General features: G+C 49.5%; 1 protein-coding gene across 1 annotated transcript; it reads right to left on the minus strand.

The window, feature by feature from the left end:
- Window positions 1–4,023: 4,023 nt before the first annotated feature.
- On the minus strand, window positions 4,024–8,014 carry LOC311324416 (peroxiredoxin-like 2C; the record flags this gene model as incomplete). Its single annotated transcript, XM_084456872.1, has 6 exons — window positions 4,024–4,154; window positions 4,424–4,558; window positions 4,695–4,800; window positions 4,896–4,949; window positions 5,078–5,146; window positions 8,003–8,014. 6 exons carry the CDS (start codon window positions 8,012–8,014, stop codon window positions 4,024–4,026), a joined length of 507 nt encoding a protein of 168 aa, XP_084312998.1.
- Window positions 8,015–13,267: the final 5,253 nt, after the last annotated feature.

Genomic DNA, 13,267 nt, shown 5'->3' on the forward strand with positions numbered 1-13,267 from the left:
CCGCCCTCCCTCTAAGCTCTGTATGATTTCAGGGCGATGAAGCGGGCCAGAAAGATCATGGCCGACCCCTCCCACCGGGCTATGGCCTCTTCACACCGGCCCCCTCTGGCAGGAGGCTGCGGTCCTCACAGACTAAAACTGTCCGACACAGGAACAGCCTTTTCCCCTCGGCCATCAGCCTCATCAACATGGCTCCCCTCTGACTCTCTCCCCTCTGACTCTCCCCTCTGACTCTCTCTCCTCTGACTCTCTCCCCTCTGACTCTCTCTCCTCTGACTCTCTCCCCTCTGACTCTCTCCCCTCTGACTCTCTCCCCTCTGACTCTCTCCCCTCTGACTCTCTCCCCTCTGACTCTCTCCCCTCTGACTCTCTCCCCTCTGACTCTCTCCCCTCTGACTCTCTCCCCTCTGACTCTCTCTCCTCTGACTCTCTCTCCTCTGACTCTCTCCCCCGCCCCCTGCATCTTTGCACTATACTGACTACTGCACTCACTCTTTTGAAGTCCAATTGCACAGCTAGTTTTGCACTGTGTTTGTATCTTGCACTGTCCTGTCCTGTCCTTGCACTTGTCCATTATTGTATTGTTGTAAAGCACCACAGTGTTTAAAAAAAATTATCCTATTTAGGCTATATATAGTACAAATGGCAACAAATGAATTCTGATTCTGACCTGGTCCTAGATCTGTGATTGGAGGCTGCAGGCAACGCCGCAAAATGTAAGTATGTAAGTAAGCAAATATTCATTGGCTCTACTCAAAAGTGAATCATCCAGTTCATAACCTGCTCGAGATTATCATGACTACTGTATGTTACTATATTTATAAATTCAGAATTATTGCTTATGCTTTCATAAGGATGAAAGATGGAACATGAGGTCACTTTGTCCCTGTAGGAAAATAAATTGTATTACAAAAAATATTGTAGGTAAAGGTGAGGTACTGTATGTTTGTTGTGACCAAAAATAGAAAAAAAAATCAGACAAATAAAGCCACAGTGTGGTGTGTTTGGTGACAAAAACAAATTCATCTCACATTATCCAACTGGGTGCACCCCACAGATAGAACACACACCATAATATTCTAATATTATGAGAAAAGGAACTAGAATGTCATGAAGATTCTAGAGATGATGTCACAGCTTTCTCCTATGACATAATAATTGTTGCCATAACAATGACAACAAACCATAGGTCTTTGGAACATTCTGAAGATTCATAACACAAACCTCACCAAAGTGCAGACACTATTGAATTTCCTCTGAACTTTTCTGACTTCCCCGATGGCTTTTGGCCGTTTAAAGATTCTCATTGCAGCTGCTCTCTTAGTGGCGCTGATCAAGACTGAGCCTCCAGATATTGAGGCCTTCAGAGACGCCTTGATGCCTCCTATGGTCCCTAAACAATGGGCTGCTACTCCACCGGTTAGAGTGGACCGGGTCTTCATCCCCCTCCACTTTGACTTCCTGGACTTCTCCACCTTCACTGAAACATCCCTGGCCCAGGAGACTGAGCTCAGAAGCTCTGAGGAAGAAGCAGTGATGGAGACCCTGCCCGTCTCCTCCAGCAGGACCAGGGCTCTGGGCGCTGGGACACAGATGGACACCAGCGTGTTCTGGGACCTCTCAGCTAAGGCCTTGGATGGAATATCCTCTGTTGTGGGAGGATCGGCCCTAGCAGCAATCTGCTGTCTTCTGGGAGGAATCGGCCTGCTCTTTGGGATTACCATCAGGGCAGTCCTCCAGGTAGACTGGGCACCATGGAAGGGCTTTGAGGACCCAGGGGGGGCAGACAAGGCAATGGGAGGAGATGGATGATTAAACATTGCAGTAATTTAATTCCTTAATACTAGTTGTGTCCTCTCCTCAGGTTAAAAGCAGAGTGGACCAGGGACTGGGACAGGACAGAATGACGGACCAGAAGAGCAATACTTGTGTTGCTGAAAGCCCACTGGTGCCACGCCTTCAGCGCTGCCCGAACAAGAGAGCCAGACAGTCAAAGAGGAGGGGCTGAGGGGCCTGCTGATGACCATGTGACCACCAGCCCTTCAGCTGCAGGGAAGACCAGCATGACTGTCTCTCTCACTAAGGGAGACTGCAAATTAGAAATAAACAGCATATTTTATTGGCAAAAAAGATTTGCGGTCTGTACTTCAATCAGGAATCCTTTGAGGCCCCATCAGCCAACACATAAACAAGTGATATTGCCTATATCAAAAGATGAGGAATTTAAAATGAAATGCACAAGCCAAAAAGATTATTTCGGACTACTCCTTCTTTCCTTCACAGTTACCTCTATAATCTAATCTATACCTCTAATATCTGCACCGGGATTCTATAGCAGTGCCACAATCACCATGTGCTGTGTGCATCACTAAGGGGATGAAAAGAGCATTAAACCAAATGAATGGGATAATCCTAATCCTTATACCCGCTTCTCTGGTGTTTTCCCGCCATGAACTAAACCCATAAAGCCCTGATATGGGTAGCCTAATGCGCTACACAAGATAAAGAACTGATGTGCTGTTATTGAATGATGACAAGTGAGCTAAATCTGTTCTAAAGCATACATGTTTGTATATGGTGATGATGATACACTTCTACACCTCCATCATGGAGTCCCTCCTCACCTCCTCCATCACCACCTGGTTCTTCACCGCCACAGACAAGGCTCAACTGAGTATCATCCGCTCTGCTCAGAGGCTGATTGGCTGCAACCAGCCTCATAAACAAGGCCATGCTAGACTACGGATAGTCAACTGCCAAATTGGGAACCTTATAATATCTAGCTGCATACCTAGGACTGTAATGGGGAAATAATGAGTGCTGATAAGATATTGTAAGGATAAGATATTGTAAGGATAATATATTGTAAGGATAAGATATTGTAAGGATAAGATATTATAAGGATAAGATATTGTAAGGATAAGATATTGTAAGGATAAGATATTGTAAGGATAAGCAATAACTACAATTCCAATGTACGTGTACCTGTAGGGCTACTTGTTACATATGGTGAAATAAACGTTCTGTTCTATTCTATTCACGGCCCGTGTCCCCCTCTGACTTCCCCCTCTGACTCTCTCCCTTCTGACTCCCCCCTCTGACTCTCTCCCTTCTGACTTCCCCCTCTGACTCTCTCCCTTCTGACTTCCCCCTCTGACTCTCTCCCTTCTGACTCCCCCCTCTGACTCTCTCCCCTCTGACTCTCTCCCTTCTGACTCCCCCCATCTGACTCCCCCCCTCTTACTCTCCCCTCTGACTCTCTCCTCTGACTCTCTCCGGTCACCTCCTCTCGCCTTTGCGCTTCATTCTCACTTTATGCATGCATCGCGAACATTCCCAAATCGAGTGGCGAGATCTCCGGTCTGCAGTGCGGAATGTCCGAGCTTTTCAGAGCATTAATTCGACATCCTTGGGTTGTTGTGCTGGCGTGTCATCCGAGGGACAGCTGTATTCCAGGGAAGCAGTTTTTCCAATGGTGACGTTGAGCAGGGCAAGTTCTGATCCTCTGTGACGTAGCCTAATGGTTCGGCCACCCCTCTGCTTCTACTTCACTGCAAAAACATTCTATTTGCCTCCGATTAAAGCAACTCGCGTCTGCATGACAAATACAGTATAGTGACGATGACTGAATTTGCATCTTGCCTATGCAGGCTCCCGAACAATCCGAGATATTAAACTTTATTTACAATATCAGTTATGGACAATGGCATACACATCAGTATGGCAAATCAGCAGATTACATCATTATATTCCAAAAGCCGCCAATGGTCACAAAGTCAACATAAGCAGTCTAGTCCTGCAGTATTACCCCAAATAGTCCTAAACTGGATCCCGATTCACGTCCACTACCGTGTCACTCCCATCCCAGCCGTAGACTTGTAATGTGTTCTGTGATGCCAAGTCTACGCTACCCTACTTTGCCAAGCAAGACAGACCATAACAACAAAGATGGCGAGAGCCGAGGCACACTGCTATTGATGCCGGCCAGGGGCGGGGGGCGGCTTGGCATGGGCTACAAGCGGGCTACACATGGATTATCCTTGGCCTGGCGCTGAGGTCCACAGTCCGCTGCACTCCGGCCATCTGTAGGAGCCAGGGGATGGGCATGTGGTCCAGACGGTTCAGGTCCAAATGGGCAAAATGCACCTCAGAGCCTGCGGAGGGAGAGACAGCCAGTCACAGCACAGCCAACCACACCGCTCACTCACACTCTGCTTCGCTCACACAGAACGTGAGCCTGTGGAACCAGGACGGTCGTACGAGTCAGAGAGGAACAGCACCAGCACAGGGAGCAGAGGAGAGGTCAGCAGTCTGACCAATGACCTTGCACAGCACAAGCTGTGACATTTTTGGAGAATTGCACGTTGCACACTTATCGTACACAGCTTTGCGAATGGCATAATCACTTGTAGTAAGGCATTACCTGGGCCTGCTATGAGGGCCCCCCCTTGTTGAAGGGGGTCTCCTTGGAAGACGAACACTTGACTGGTCATGGCCCTCCACATGCTCTTCATATGGCCCATCAACATGCCTGACTTTACATGAGGGCTTGGGTTGGCTAAACACACACACACACACACACACACACACACACAATGTATAAATGTGTAACCATAATTACATTGTTACAGTATAGTGGTTCACAGCACACATTTGTGTGTGTAGTAGTCACAATTAAGTGCTGACTTTTTCACCTGATTCCACAAATACATCCCCTCGTCGCATGCCAAGCTTTTTGTGAATGCATCTCTCTGGGTCCACATAGATTTCATGAGGGTATCCCGTCAGTGAGCAGAACGGCTGCAAGACATCAGGCAAGGCACCATTAAAGGGATATGACACCCAAAATAACAAACAGGAAAATAAATAACTGAGCTGTTGCAAATATGAGATACCTCTATATGGCGATGGGCAGATTGTCCAATCACAATCAGTCTGATGCCAGCTTCCTGGATAAAGACATCAGAGGTAGGATCACTTCATAATGGGAGCAAGATTAACAGCCTTTTATTAATAATTATCTTTCCCCAACCTCTTTGTCCAAGTGCCATATGGTCCCCAAAATGCATGTGCTCACCTCCAAAACCTCCCGAGGTATTCTGCTCAAGTCATCCACATATTCCTTACAAGTATAGCACAAGAAATTCTGTTGAAAGAGAGTAATTGATTTTACTCCTTAAATTCTCTAAAAGCCTTGCTATTAACCTGACGCACCAGATCTGTGTAGAGAAAAATAATATAAACTTGCAAGATCAGGATGGTCTAAGGCTAATTAGGGGCCTCAGTTCTTTCCCCCTACTATTCTCACTACACACGAACAGCTGCACCTCCAGCCATCAGTCCATGAAGCTCTTGAAGTTAGCAGAGGACACCCCCCTCATAGGACTCATCTCTATGGGGACGAGTCTGCCTGCAGGTGGGAGAATGAGCAGCTGCTGTCCTGGTGCAGCTGGAACAACCTGGAGCTCAACGCTCTAAAGACAGTGGGAATGGTGGACGACTTCAGGAAGAACTCAGCTTCACTCTGACTCTGACTATGATGGTTCAATTCTACACCTCCATCAGAGTCCATCCTCACGTCTCCATCACCACCTGGTTCCCCACCACTACAGTCAAGGACCAGAGAAATTAACGGCGGGTGATCGGGGGGGGGGGGTGGGAGAAGGTGATCGGCTGCGCCCCGCCCTCCCTCCAGGCCCCGCCCCCCCTCCAGACCCCACCCTCCCTCCAGGCCCCGCCCTCCCTCCAGGCCCCGCCCCCCTCCAGACCCCACTCTCCCTCCAGGCCCCGCCCCTCCAGGCCCCGCCCTCCCCCCGATCCGCCCTCCCTCCAGGCCCCGCCCTCCCTCCAGGCCCCGCCCCCCCTCCAGACCCCACCCTCCCTCCAGGCCCCGCCCTCCCTCCAGGCCCCGCCCCCCTCCAGACCCCACCCTCCCTCCAGGCCCCGCCCCTCCAGGCCCCGCCCTCCCTCCAGGCCCCTCTCTACCTCCAGGCCCTGCCCCGTCCAGGCCCCGCCCTCCCTCCAGGCCCAACCCTCCCTCCAGGCCCCGCCCCCTCCAGGCCCCGCCCCCCCTCCAGACCCCACCCTCCCTCCAGGCCCCGCCCTCCCTCCAGGCCCCGCCCCCCTCCAGACCCCACCCTCCCTCCAGGCCCCGCCCCCTCCAGGCCCTGCCCCGTCCAGGCCCCGCCCTCCCTCCAGGCCCAACCCTCCCTCCAGGCCCCGCCCCCTCCAGGCCCCACCCTCCCCCGGCCCCGCCCTCCCTCCAGGCCCAACCCTCCCTCCAGGCCCCACCCCATCCAGGCCCCGCCCTCACCCCGGCCCCGCCCTCCCTCCAGGCCCCGCCCTCCCTCCAGACCCTGCCCTCCCTCCAGGCCCTGCCCCCTCCAGGCCCCGCCCTCCCTCCAGGCCCTGCCCCCTCCAGGCCCCGCCCTCACTCCAGGCCCCGCCCTCCCCCAGGCCCCGCCGTCCCCCAGGCCCCGCCCTCCCTCCAGACCCCGCCCTCCATCCAGGCCCCGCCCCCTACAGGCCCCGCCCTCCCCCAGGCCCCGCCCTCCCTCCAGGCACTGCATGATTTCAGGGCGCTGAAGCGGGCCAGAAAGATCATGGCCGACCCCTCCCACCGGGCTATGGCCTCTTCACACCGCCCCCCTCTGGCAGGAGGCTGCGGTCCTCACAGACTAAAACTGTCCGACACAGGAACAGCCTTTTCCCCTCGGCCATCAGCCTCATCAACAAGGCTCCCCTCTGACTCTCTCCCCTCTGCCTCTCTCCCCTCTAACTCTCTCCCCTCTGACTCTCTCCCCTCTGACTCTCTCCCCTCTGACTCTCTCCCCTCTGAGTCTCTCTCCTCTGACTCTCTCCCCTCTGACTCTCTCTCCTCTGACTCTCTCCCCTCTGACTCTCTCTCCTCTGACTCTCTCTCCTCTGACTCTCTCCCCTCTGACTCTCTCCTCTGACTCTCTCCCCTCTGACTCTCTCTCCTCTGACTCTCTCCCCTCTGACTCTCTCCCCTCTGACTCTCTCCCCTCTGACTCTCTCCTCTGACTCTCTCCCCTCTGACTCTCTCCCCTCTGACTCTCTACTCTCTGACTCTCTCCCCTCTGACTCTCTCCCCTCTGACACTCTCCCCTCTGACTCTCTCTCCTCTGACTCTCTCCTCTGACTCTCTCCCCCGCCCCCTGCATCTTTGCACTATACTGACTACTGCACTTACTCTTTTGTAGTCCAATTGCACTGCTAGTTTTGCACTGTGTTTGTATCTTGCACTGTCCTGTCCTGTCCTTGCACTTGTCCATTATTGTATTGTTGTAAAGCACCACAGTGTTGCAAAAAAAAAATCCTATTTAGGCTATGTTTAGTACAAATGTCAACAAATGAATTCTGATTCTGACCTGGTCCTAGATCTGTGATTGGAGGCTGCAGGCAAAGCTGCAAAAATGAAGTCTCCGACGCAAATTCAGGCGAGGCACGTACGTCACGGCCGGGGTGGTCAGCAGAGGTTAATCAGTCACGCATGACGCCAGCACCAGCTGACTGTAGCTGTCATAGCATTGGTCAGCTCACTAGAGCGCATGTATTTAAGCTGTCAAAACATGTCATTGTTCGCGCTTGCCATTACTGCTGGTTGTGCATTGCATGCTCGCCCCACCTCCTCCCCTGCTCCTCCTGCGTATGTCGATGTCATCTGTTGTCATCGTTGCTCTCTGTCCGGGGTAGTCTGTCAGGTATTCCACTAGCGTCGGCTAGTGAATGCCAGAGTAGCCGCTAGCTGGTCTCTGTGGCTTTCCGTGGTGAACGTGGGCCGCTACGTCTCCGAATGGCTATCCAGCGGTCCCTCCGGGCGCCATGGACGCAGAGACACTAGGCTGTATCTCCCGCGGAACCCACGAAGCGTCGGCCCGTGGGGACCAGGGACTATAATGTACAGCAGTCCTCCTGTGGCACTCTTTGACGGTCTTAGTGGGCTGAGTTACCTCCGAGCATCTTTCCGACCGCGGCCCACTCTGATCGTCATTGAGGCAGGGGGCTAGATGCCGTTCCCCCTTCCTGGCTGGGGGGAACACCTAGATTGCCTCCCCCTGCTAACGCACTTTCCACGCCGGTGGAGCGCTTTCCACGACGGTGGAAGGCAGGGGGCCCCCCGGACAGAGCACACCGCCAAAATTCATATGCTATGTATTATGCCGCTTGTATAATAAATGTTCAAACTTGACAAAAGTGATCTCGACTGAATGTAAGTAAGTAAGTAAGCAAATATTCATTGGCTCTACTCAAAAGTGAATCATCCAATTCATAACCTGCTCGAGATTATCATGACTACTGTATGTTACTATATTTATAAATTCAGAATTATTGCTTATGCTTTCATAAGGATGAAAGATGGAACATGAGGTCACTTTGTCCCTGTAGGAAAATAAATTGTATTAGAAAAAATATTGTAGGTAAAGGTGAGGTACTGTATGTTTGTTGTGACCAAAAATAGAAAAAAAAAATCAGACAAATAAAGCCACAGTGTAGTGTGTTAGTTCCGAAAGGGAACGTTTTTGGTGACAAAAACAAATTAATCTCACATTATCCAACTGGGTGCACCCCACAGATAGAACACACACCATAATATTCTAATATTATGAGAAAAGGAACTAGAATGTCATGAAGATTCTAGAGATGATGTCACAGCTTTCTCCTATGACATAAGAATTGTTGCCATAACAATGACAACAAACCATAGGTCTTTGGAACATTCTGAAGATTCATAACACAAACCTCACCAAAGTGCAGACACTATTGAATTTCCTCTGAACTTTTGTGACTTCCCCGATGGCTTTTGGCCGTTTAAAGATTCTCATTGCAGCTGTTCTCTTAGTGGCGCTGATCAAGACTGAGCCTCCAGATATTGAGGCCTTCAGAGACGCCTTGATGCCTCCTATGGTGCCTAAACAATGGGCTGCTACTCCACCGGTTAGAGTGGACCAGGTCTTCATCACCCTCCACTTTGACTTCCTGGACTTCTCCACCTTCACTGAAACATCCCTGGCCCAGGAGACTGAGCTCAGAAGCTCTGAGGAAGAAGCAGTGATGGAGACCCTGCCCGTCTCCTCCAGCAGGACCAGGGCTCTGGGCGCTGGGACACAGATGGACACCAGCATGTTCTGGGACCTCTCAGCTAAGGCCTTGGATGGAATATCCTCTGTTGTGGGAGGACCGGCCCTAGCAGCAATCTGCTGTCTTCTGGAAGGAATCGGCCTGCTCTTTGGGATTACCATCAGGGCAGTCCTCCAGGTAGACTGGGCACCATGGAAGGGCTTTGAGGACCCAGGGGGGGCAGACAAGGCAATGGGAGGAGATGGATGATTAAACATTGCAGTAATTTAATTCCTTAATACTAGTTGTGTCCTCTCCTCAGGTTAAAAGCAGAGTGGACCAGGGACTGGGACAGGACAGAATGACGGACCAGAAGAGCAATACTTGTGTTGCTGAAAGCCCACTGGTGCCACGCCTTCAGCGCTGCCCGAACAAGAGAGCCAGACAGTCAAAGAGGAGGGGCCGAGGGGCCTGCTGATGACCATGTGACCACCAGCCCTTCAGCTGCAGGGAAGACCAGCATGACTGTCTCTCTCACTAAGGGAGACTGCAAATTAGAAATAAACAGCATATTTTATTGGCAAAAAAGATTTGCGGTCTGTACTTCAATCGGGAATCATTTGAGGCCCCATCAGCCAACACATAAACAAGTGATATTGCCTATATCAAAAGATGAGGAATTTAAAATGAAATGCACAAGCCAAAAAGATTCATTCAGACTACTCCTTCTTTCCTTCACAGTTACCTCTATAATCTAATCTATACCTCTAATATCTGCACCGGGATTCTATAGCAGTGCCACAATCACCATGTGCTGTGTGCATCACTAAGGGGATGAAAAGAGCATTAAACCAAATGAATGGGATAATCCTAATCCTTATACCCGCTTCTCTGGCGTTTTCCCGCCATGAACTAAACTCATAAAGCCCTGATATGGGTAGCCTAATACGCTACACAAGATAAAGAACTGATATGCTGTTATTGAATGATGACAAGTGAGCTAAATCTGTTCTAAAGCATACATGTTTGTATATGGTGATGATGATACACTTCTACACCTCCATCATGGAGTCCCTCCTCACCTCCTCCATCACCACCTGGTTCTTCACCGCCACAGACAAGGCTCAACTGAGTATCATCCGCTCTGCTCAGAGGCTGATTGGCTGCAACCACCCTCATAAACAAGGCCATGCTAGACTACGGATAGTCAACTGTCAAATTGGGAACCTTATAATATCTAGCTGCATACCTAGGACTGTAATGGGGAAATAATGAGTGCTGATAAGATATTGTAAGGATAAGATATTATAAGGATAAGATATTGTAAGGATAAGATATTGTAAGGATAAGATATTGTAAGGATAATGTATTGTAAGGATAAGCAATAACTACAATTCCAATGTACGTGTACCTGTAGGGCTACTTGTTACATATGGTGAAATAAACGTTCTGTTCTATTCTATTCACGGCCCGTGTCCCCCTCTGACTTCCCCCTCTGACTCTTTCCCTTGTGACTCCCCCCTCTGACTCTCTCCCTTCTGACTTCCCCCTCTGACTCTCTCCCTTCTAACTCCCCCCTCTGACTCTCTCCCTTCTGACTTCCCCCTCTGACTCTCTCCCTTCTGACTTCCCCCTCTGACTCTCTCCCTTCTGACTTCCCCCTCTGACACTCTCCTCTCTGACTCTCTCCCCTCTGACTCTCTCCCCTCTGACTCTCTCCCCTCTGACTCTCTCCCCCGCCCCCTGCATCTTTGCACTATACTGACTACTGCACTCACTCTTTTGTAGTCCAATTGCACTGCTAGTTTTGCACTGTGTTTGTATCTTGCACTGTCCTGTCCTGTCCTTGCACTTGTCCATTATTGTATTGTTGTAAAGCACCACAGTGCTGCAAAAAAAAAATCCTATTTAGGCTATGTATAGTACAAATGGCAACAAATGATTTCTGATTCTGACCTGGTCCTAGATCTGTGATTGGAGGCTGCAGGCAAAGCCGCAAAATGTAAGTAAGTAAGTAAGCAAATATTCATTGGCTCTACTCAAAAGTGAATCATCCAGTTCATAACCTACTAGAGATTATCATGACTACTGTATGTTACTATATTTATAAATTCAGCATTATTGCTTATGCTTTCATAAGGATGAAAGATGGAACATGAGGTCACTTTGTCCCTGTAGGAAAATAAATTGTATTAGAAAAAATATTGTAGGTAAAGGTGAGGTACTGTATGTTTGTTGTGACCAAAAATAGAAAAAAAAAATCAGACAAATAAAGCCACAGTGTAGTGTGTTAGTTCCGAAAGGGAACGTTTTTGGTGACAAAAACAAATTAATCTCACATTATCCAACTGGGTGCACCCCACAGATAGAACACACACCATAATATTCTAATATTATGAGAAAAGGAACTAGAATGTCATGAAGATTCTAGAGATGATGTCACAGCTTTCTCCTATGACATAAGAATTGTTGCCATAACAATGACAACAAACCATAGGTCTTTGGAACATTCTGAAGATTCATAACACAAACCTCACCAAAGTGCAGACACTATTGAATTTCCTCTGAACTTTTCTGACTTCCCCGATGGCTGTTGGCCGTTTAAAGATTCTCATTGCAGCTGTTCTCTTAGTGGCGGCGATCAAGACTGAGCCTCCAGATATTGAGGCCTTCAGAGACGCCTTGATGCCTCCTATGGTCCCTAAACAATGGGCTGCTACTCCACCGGTTAGAGTGGACCAGGGGCCGGTTGCAAAAAACATCTTAAGTTTTTCCCTTAAGTATTACCCTTAAGGGTTAATTTCCCCTTAGTTAAGGGAATTACTTAAGGGTGTTGCACAGAATCCCTTACAAGGTTTCCTTAGCTAAGGGGAAACGTTAAGGGTTTTCATACAAGGAAAGAGATTTTACAGCAGTAAAATTGTAGTTTCCATGGTGACCATTGGGTTTGCTTGCACGTGACCGGCTATCTGTCACAACACTACACTGGGACGTCCTGAGACGCTGGGGAAAATGTCTGAGGAGAAAAAGAGAAAGCCGAACTGGTCTGAGGAAGAGAAAGTTGATGGAGTGTTGATTTTTTCGATTAATAAATTGCTCCTCGTACTGGGTGGGTGCTTGAATCTTGATGTGCGTCCCGTCTATCACCCCGCACACTTTCGGGAAGCCGGCAACATTAAAAAAGTGCGCCGGTACCGCATCCTCCTCCCGTTTAGATGGGAAGTTGACCACCTCATCCAGCAGACCGGTAAGGGCGTTTGATACCCGGTGAACCACACGGCACACAGTAGAACGGTGGACATGAATAATGTCTGCGAGGACCGACTGAAAAGATCCCGTCGCATAAAATCGGAGCGCAATCATCAATTGCAACGGGGCTGGAAGCGCATAGCTTCAGAAGGTTGGGTGGTCCAAGCCCAGGCGGTCGGACAAGTCAAAAATGGACTGTCGATCAAATCTGTAATTAAATATCAGTTGTTCCTCACTAAGAGTGTCTAGTGGGTTCTCCCTGTCGCGGAACACTCTTGGGACTCGATTTCCATTGTTTATGTTCATAAACGCAGCCATAACTTAGCTAAGGTTGGGGTAGAGGTCCCTTATGTTTTTTCCCTTATTTTGCTTGCTAAGGTCTTTTGTGCAACACCTTAACTGACTTTAAGGGACTCCTTAAGTATTATACCGAGATAAGTAGAAAACCTTAAATATTTGAGGGACATCTTAAGGAAACCTTAAGGGGAATACTTAAGGGTGTTTGTGCAACAGATTTTATTTTAAGGAAACCTTAAGTCAGAACTTAAGGGAAATATTAACTTAAGATGTTTTGTGCAACCGGCCCCAGGTCTTCATCACCCTCCACTTTGACTTCCTGGACTTCTCCACCTTCACTGAAACATCCCTGGCCCAGGAGACTGAGCTCAGAAGCTCTGAGGAAGAAGCAGTGATGGAGACCCTGCCCGTCTCCTCCAGCAGGACCAGGGCTCTGGGCGCTGGGACACAGATGGACACCAGCGTGTTCTGGGACCTCTCAGCTAAAGCCTTGGATGGAATATCCTCTGTTGTGGGAGGACCGGCCCTAGCAGCAATCTGCTGTCTTCTTGGAGGAATCGGCCTGCTCTTTGGGATTACCATCAGGGCAGTCCTCCAGGTAGACTGGGCACCATGGAAGGGCTTTGAGGACCCAGGGGGG

The sequence above is a fragment of the Borostomias antarcticus genome (genome assembly GCF_949987555.1).
Source record: "Borostomias antarcticus genome assembly, chromosome: 23".
NCBI lineage: Eukaryota > Metazoa > Chordata > Actinopteri > Stomiiformes > Stomiidae > Borostomias > Borostomias antarcticus.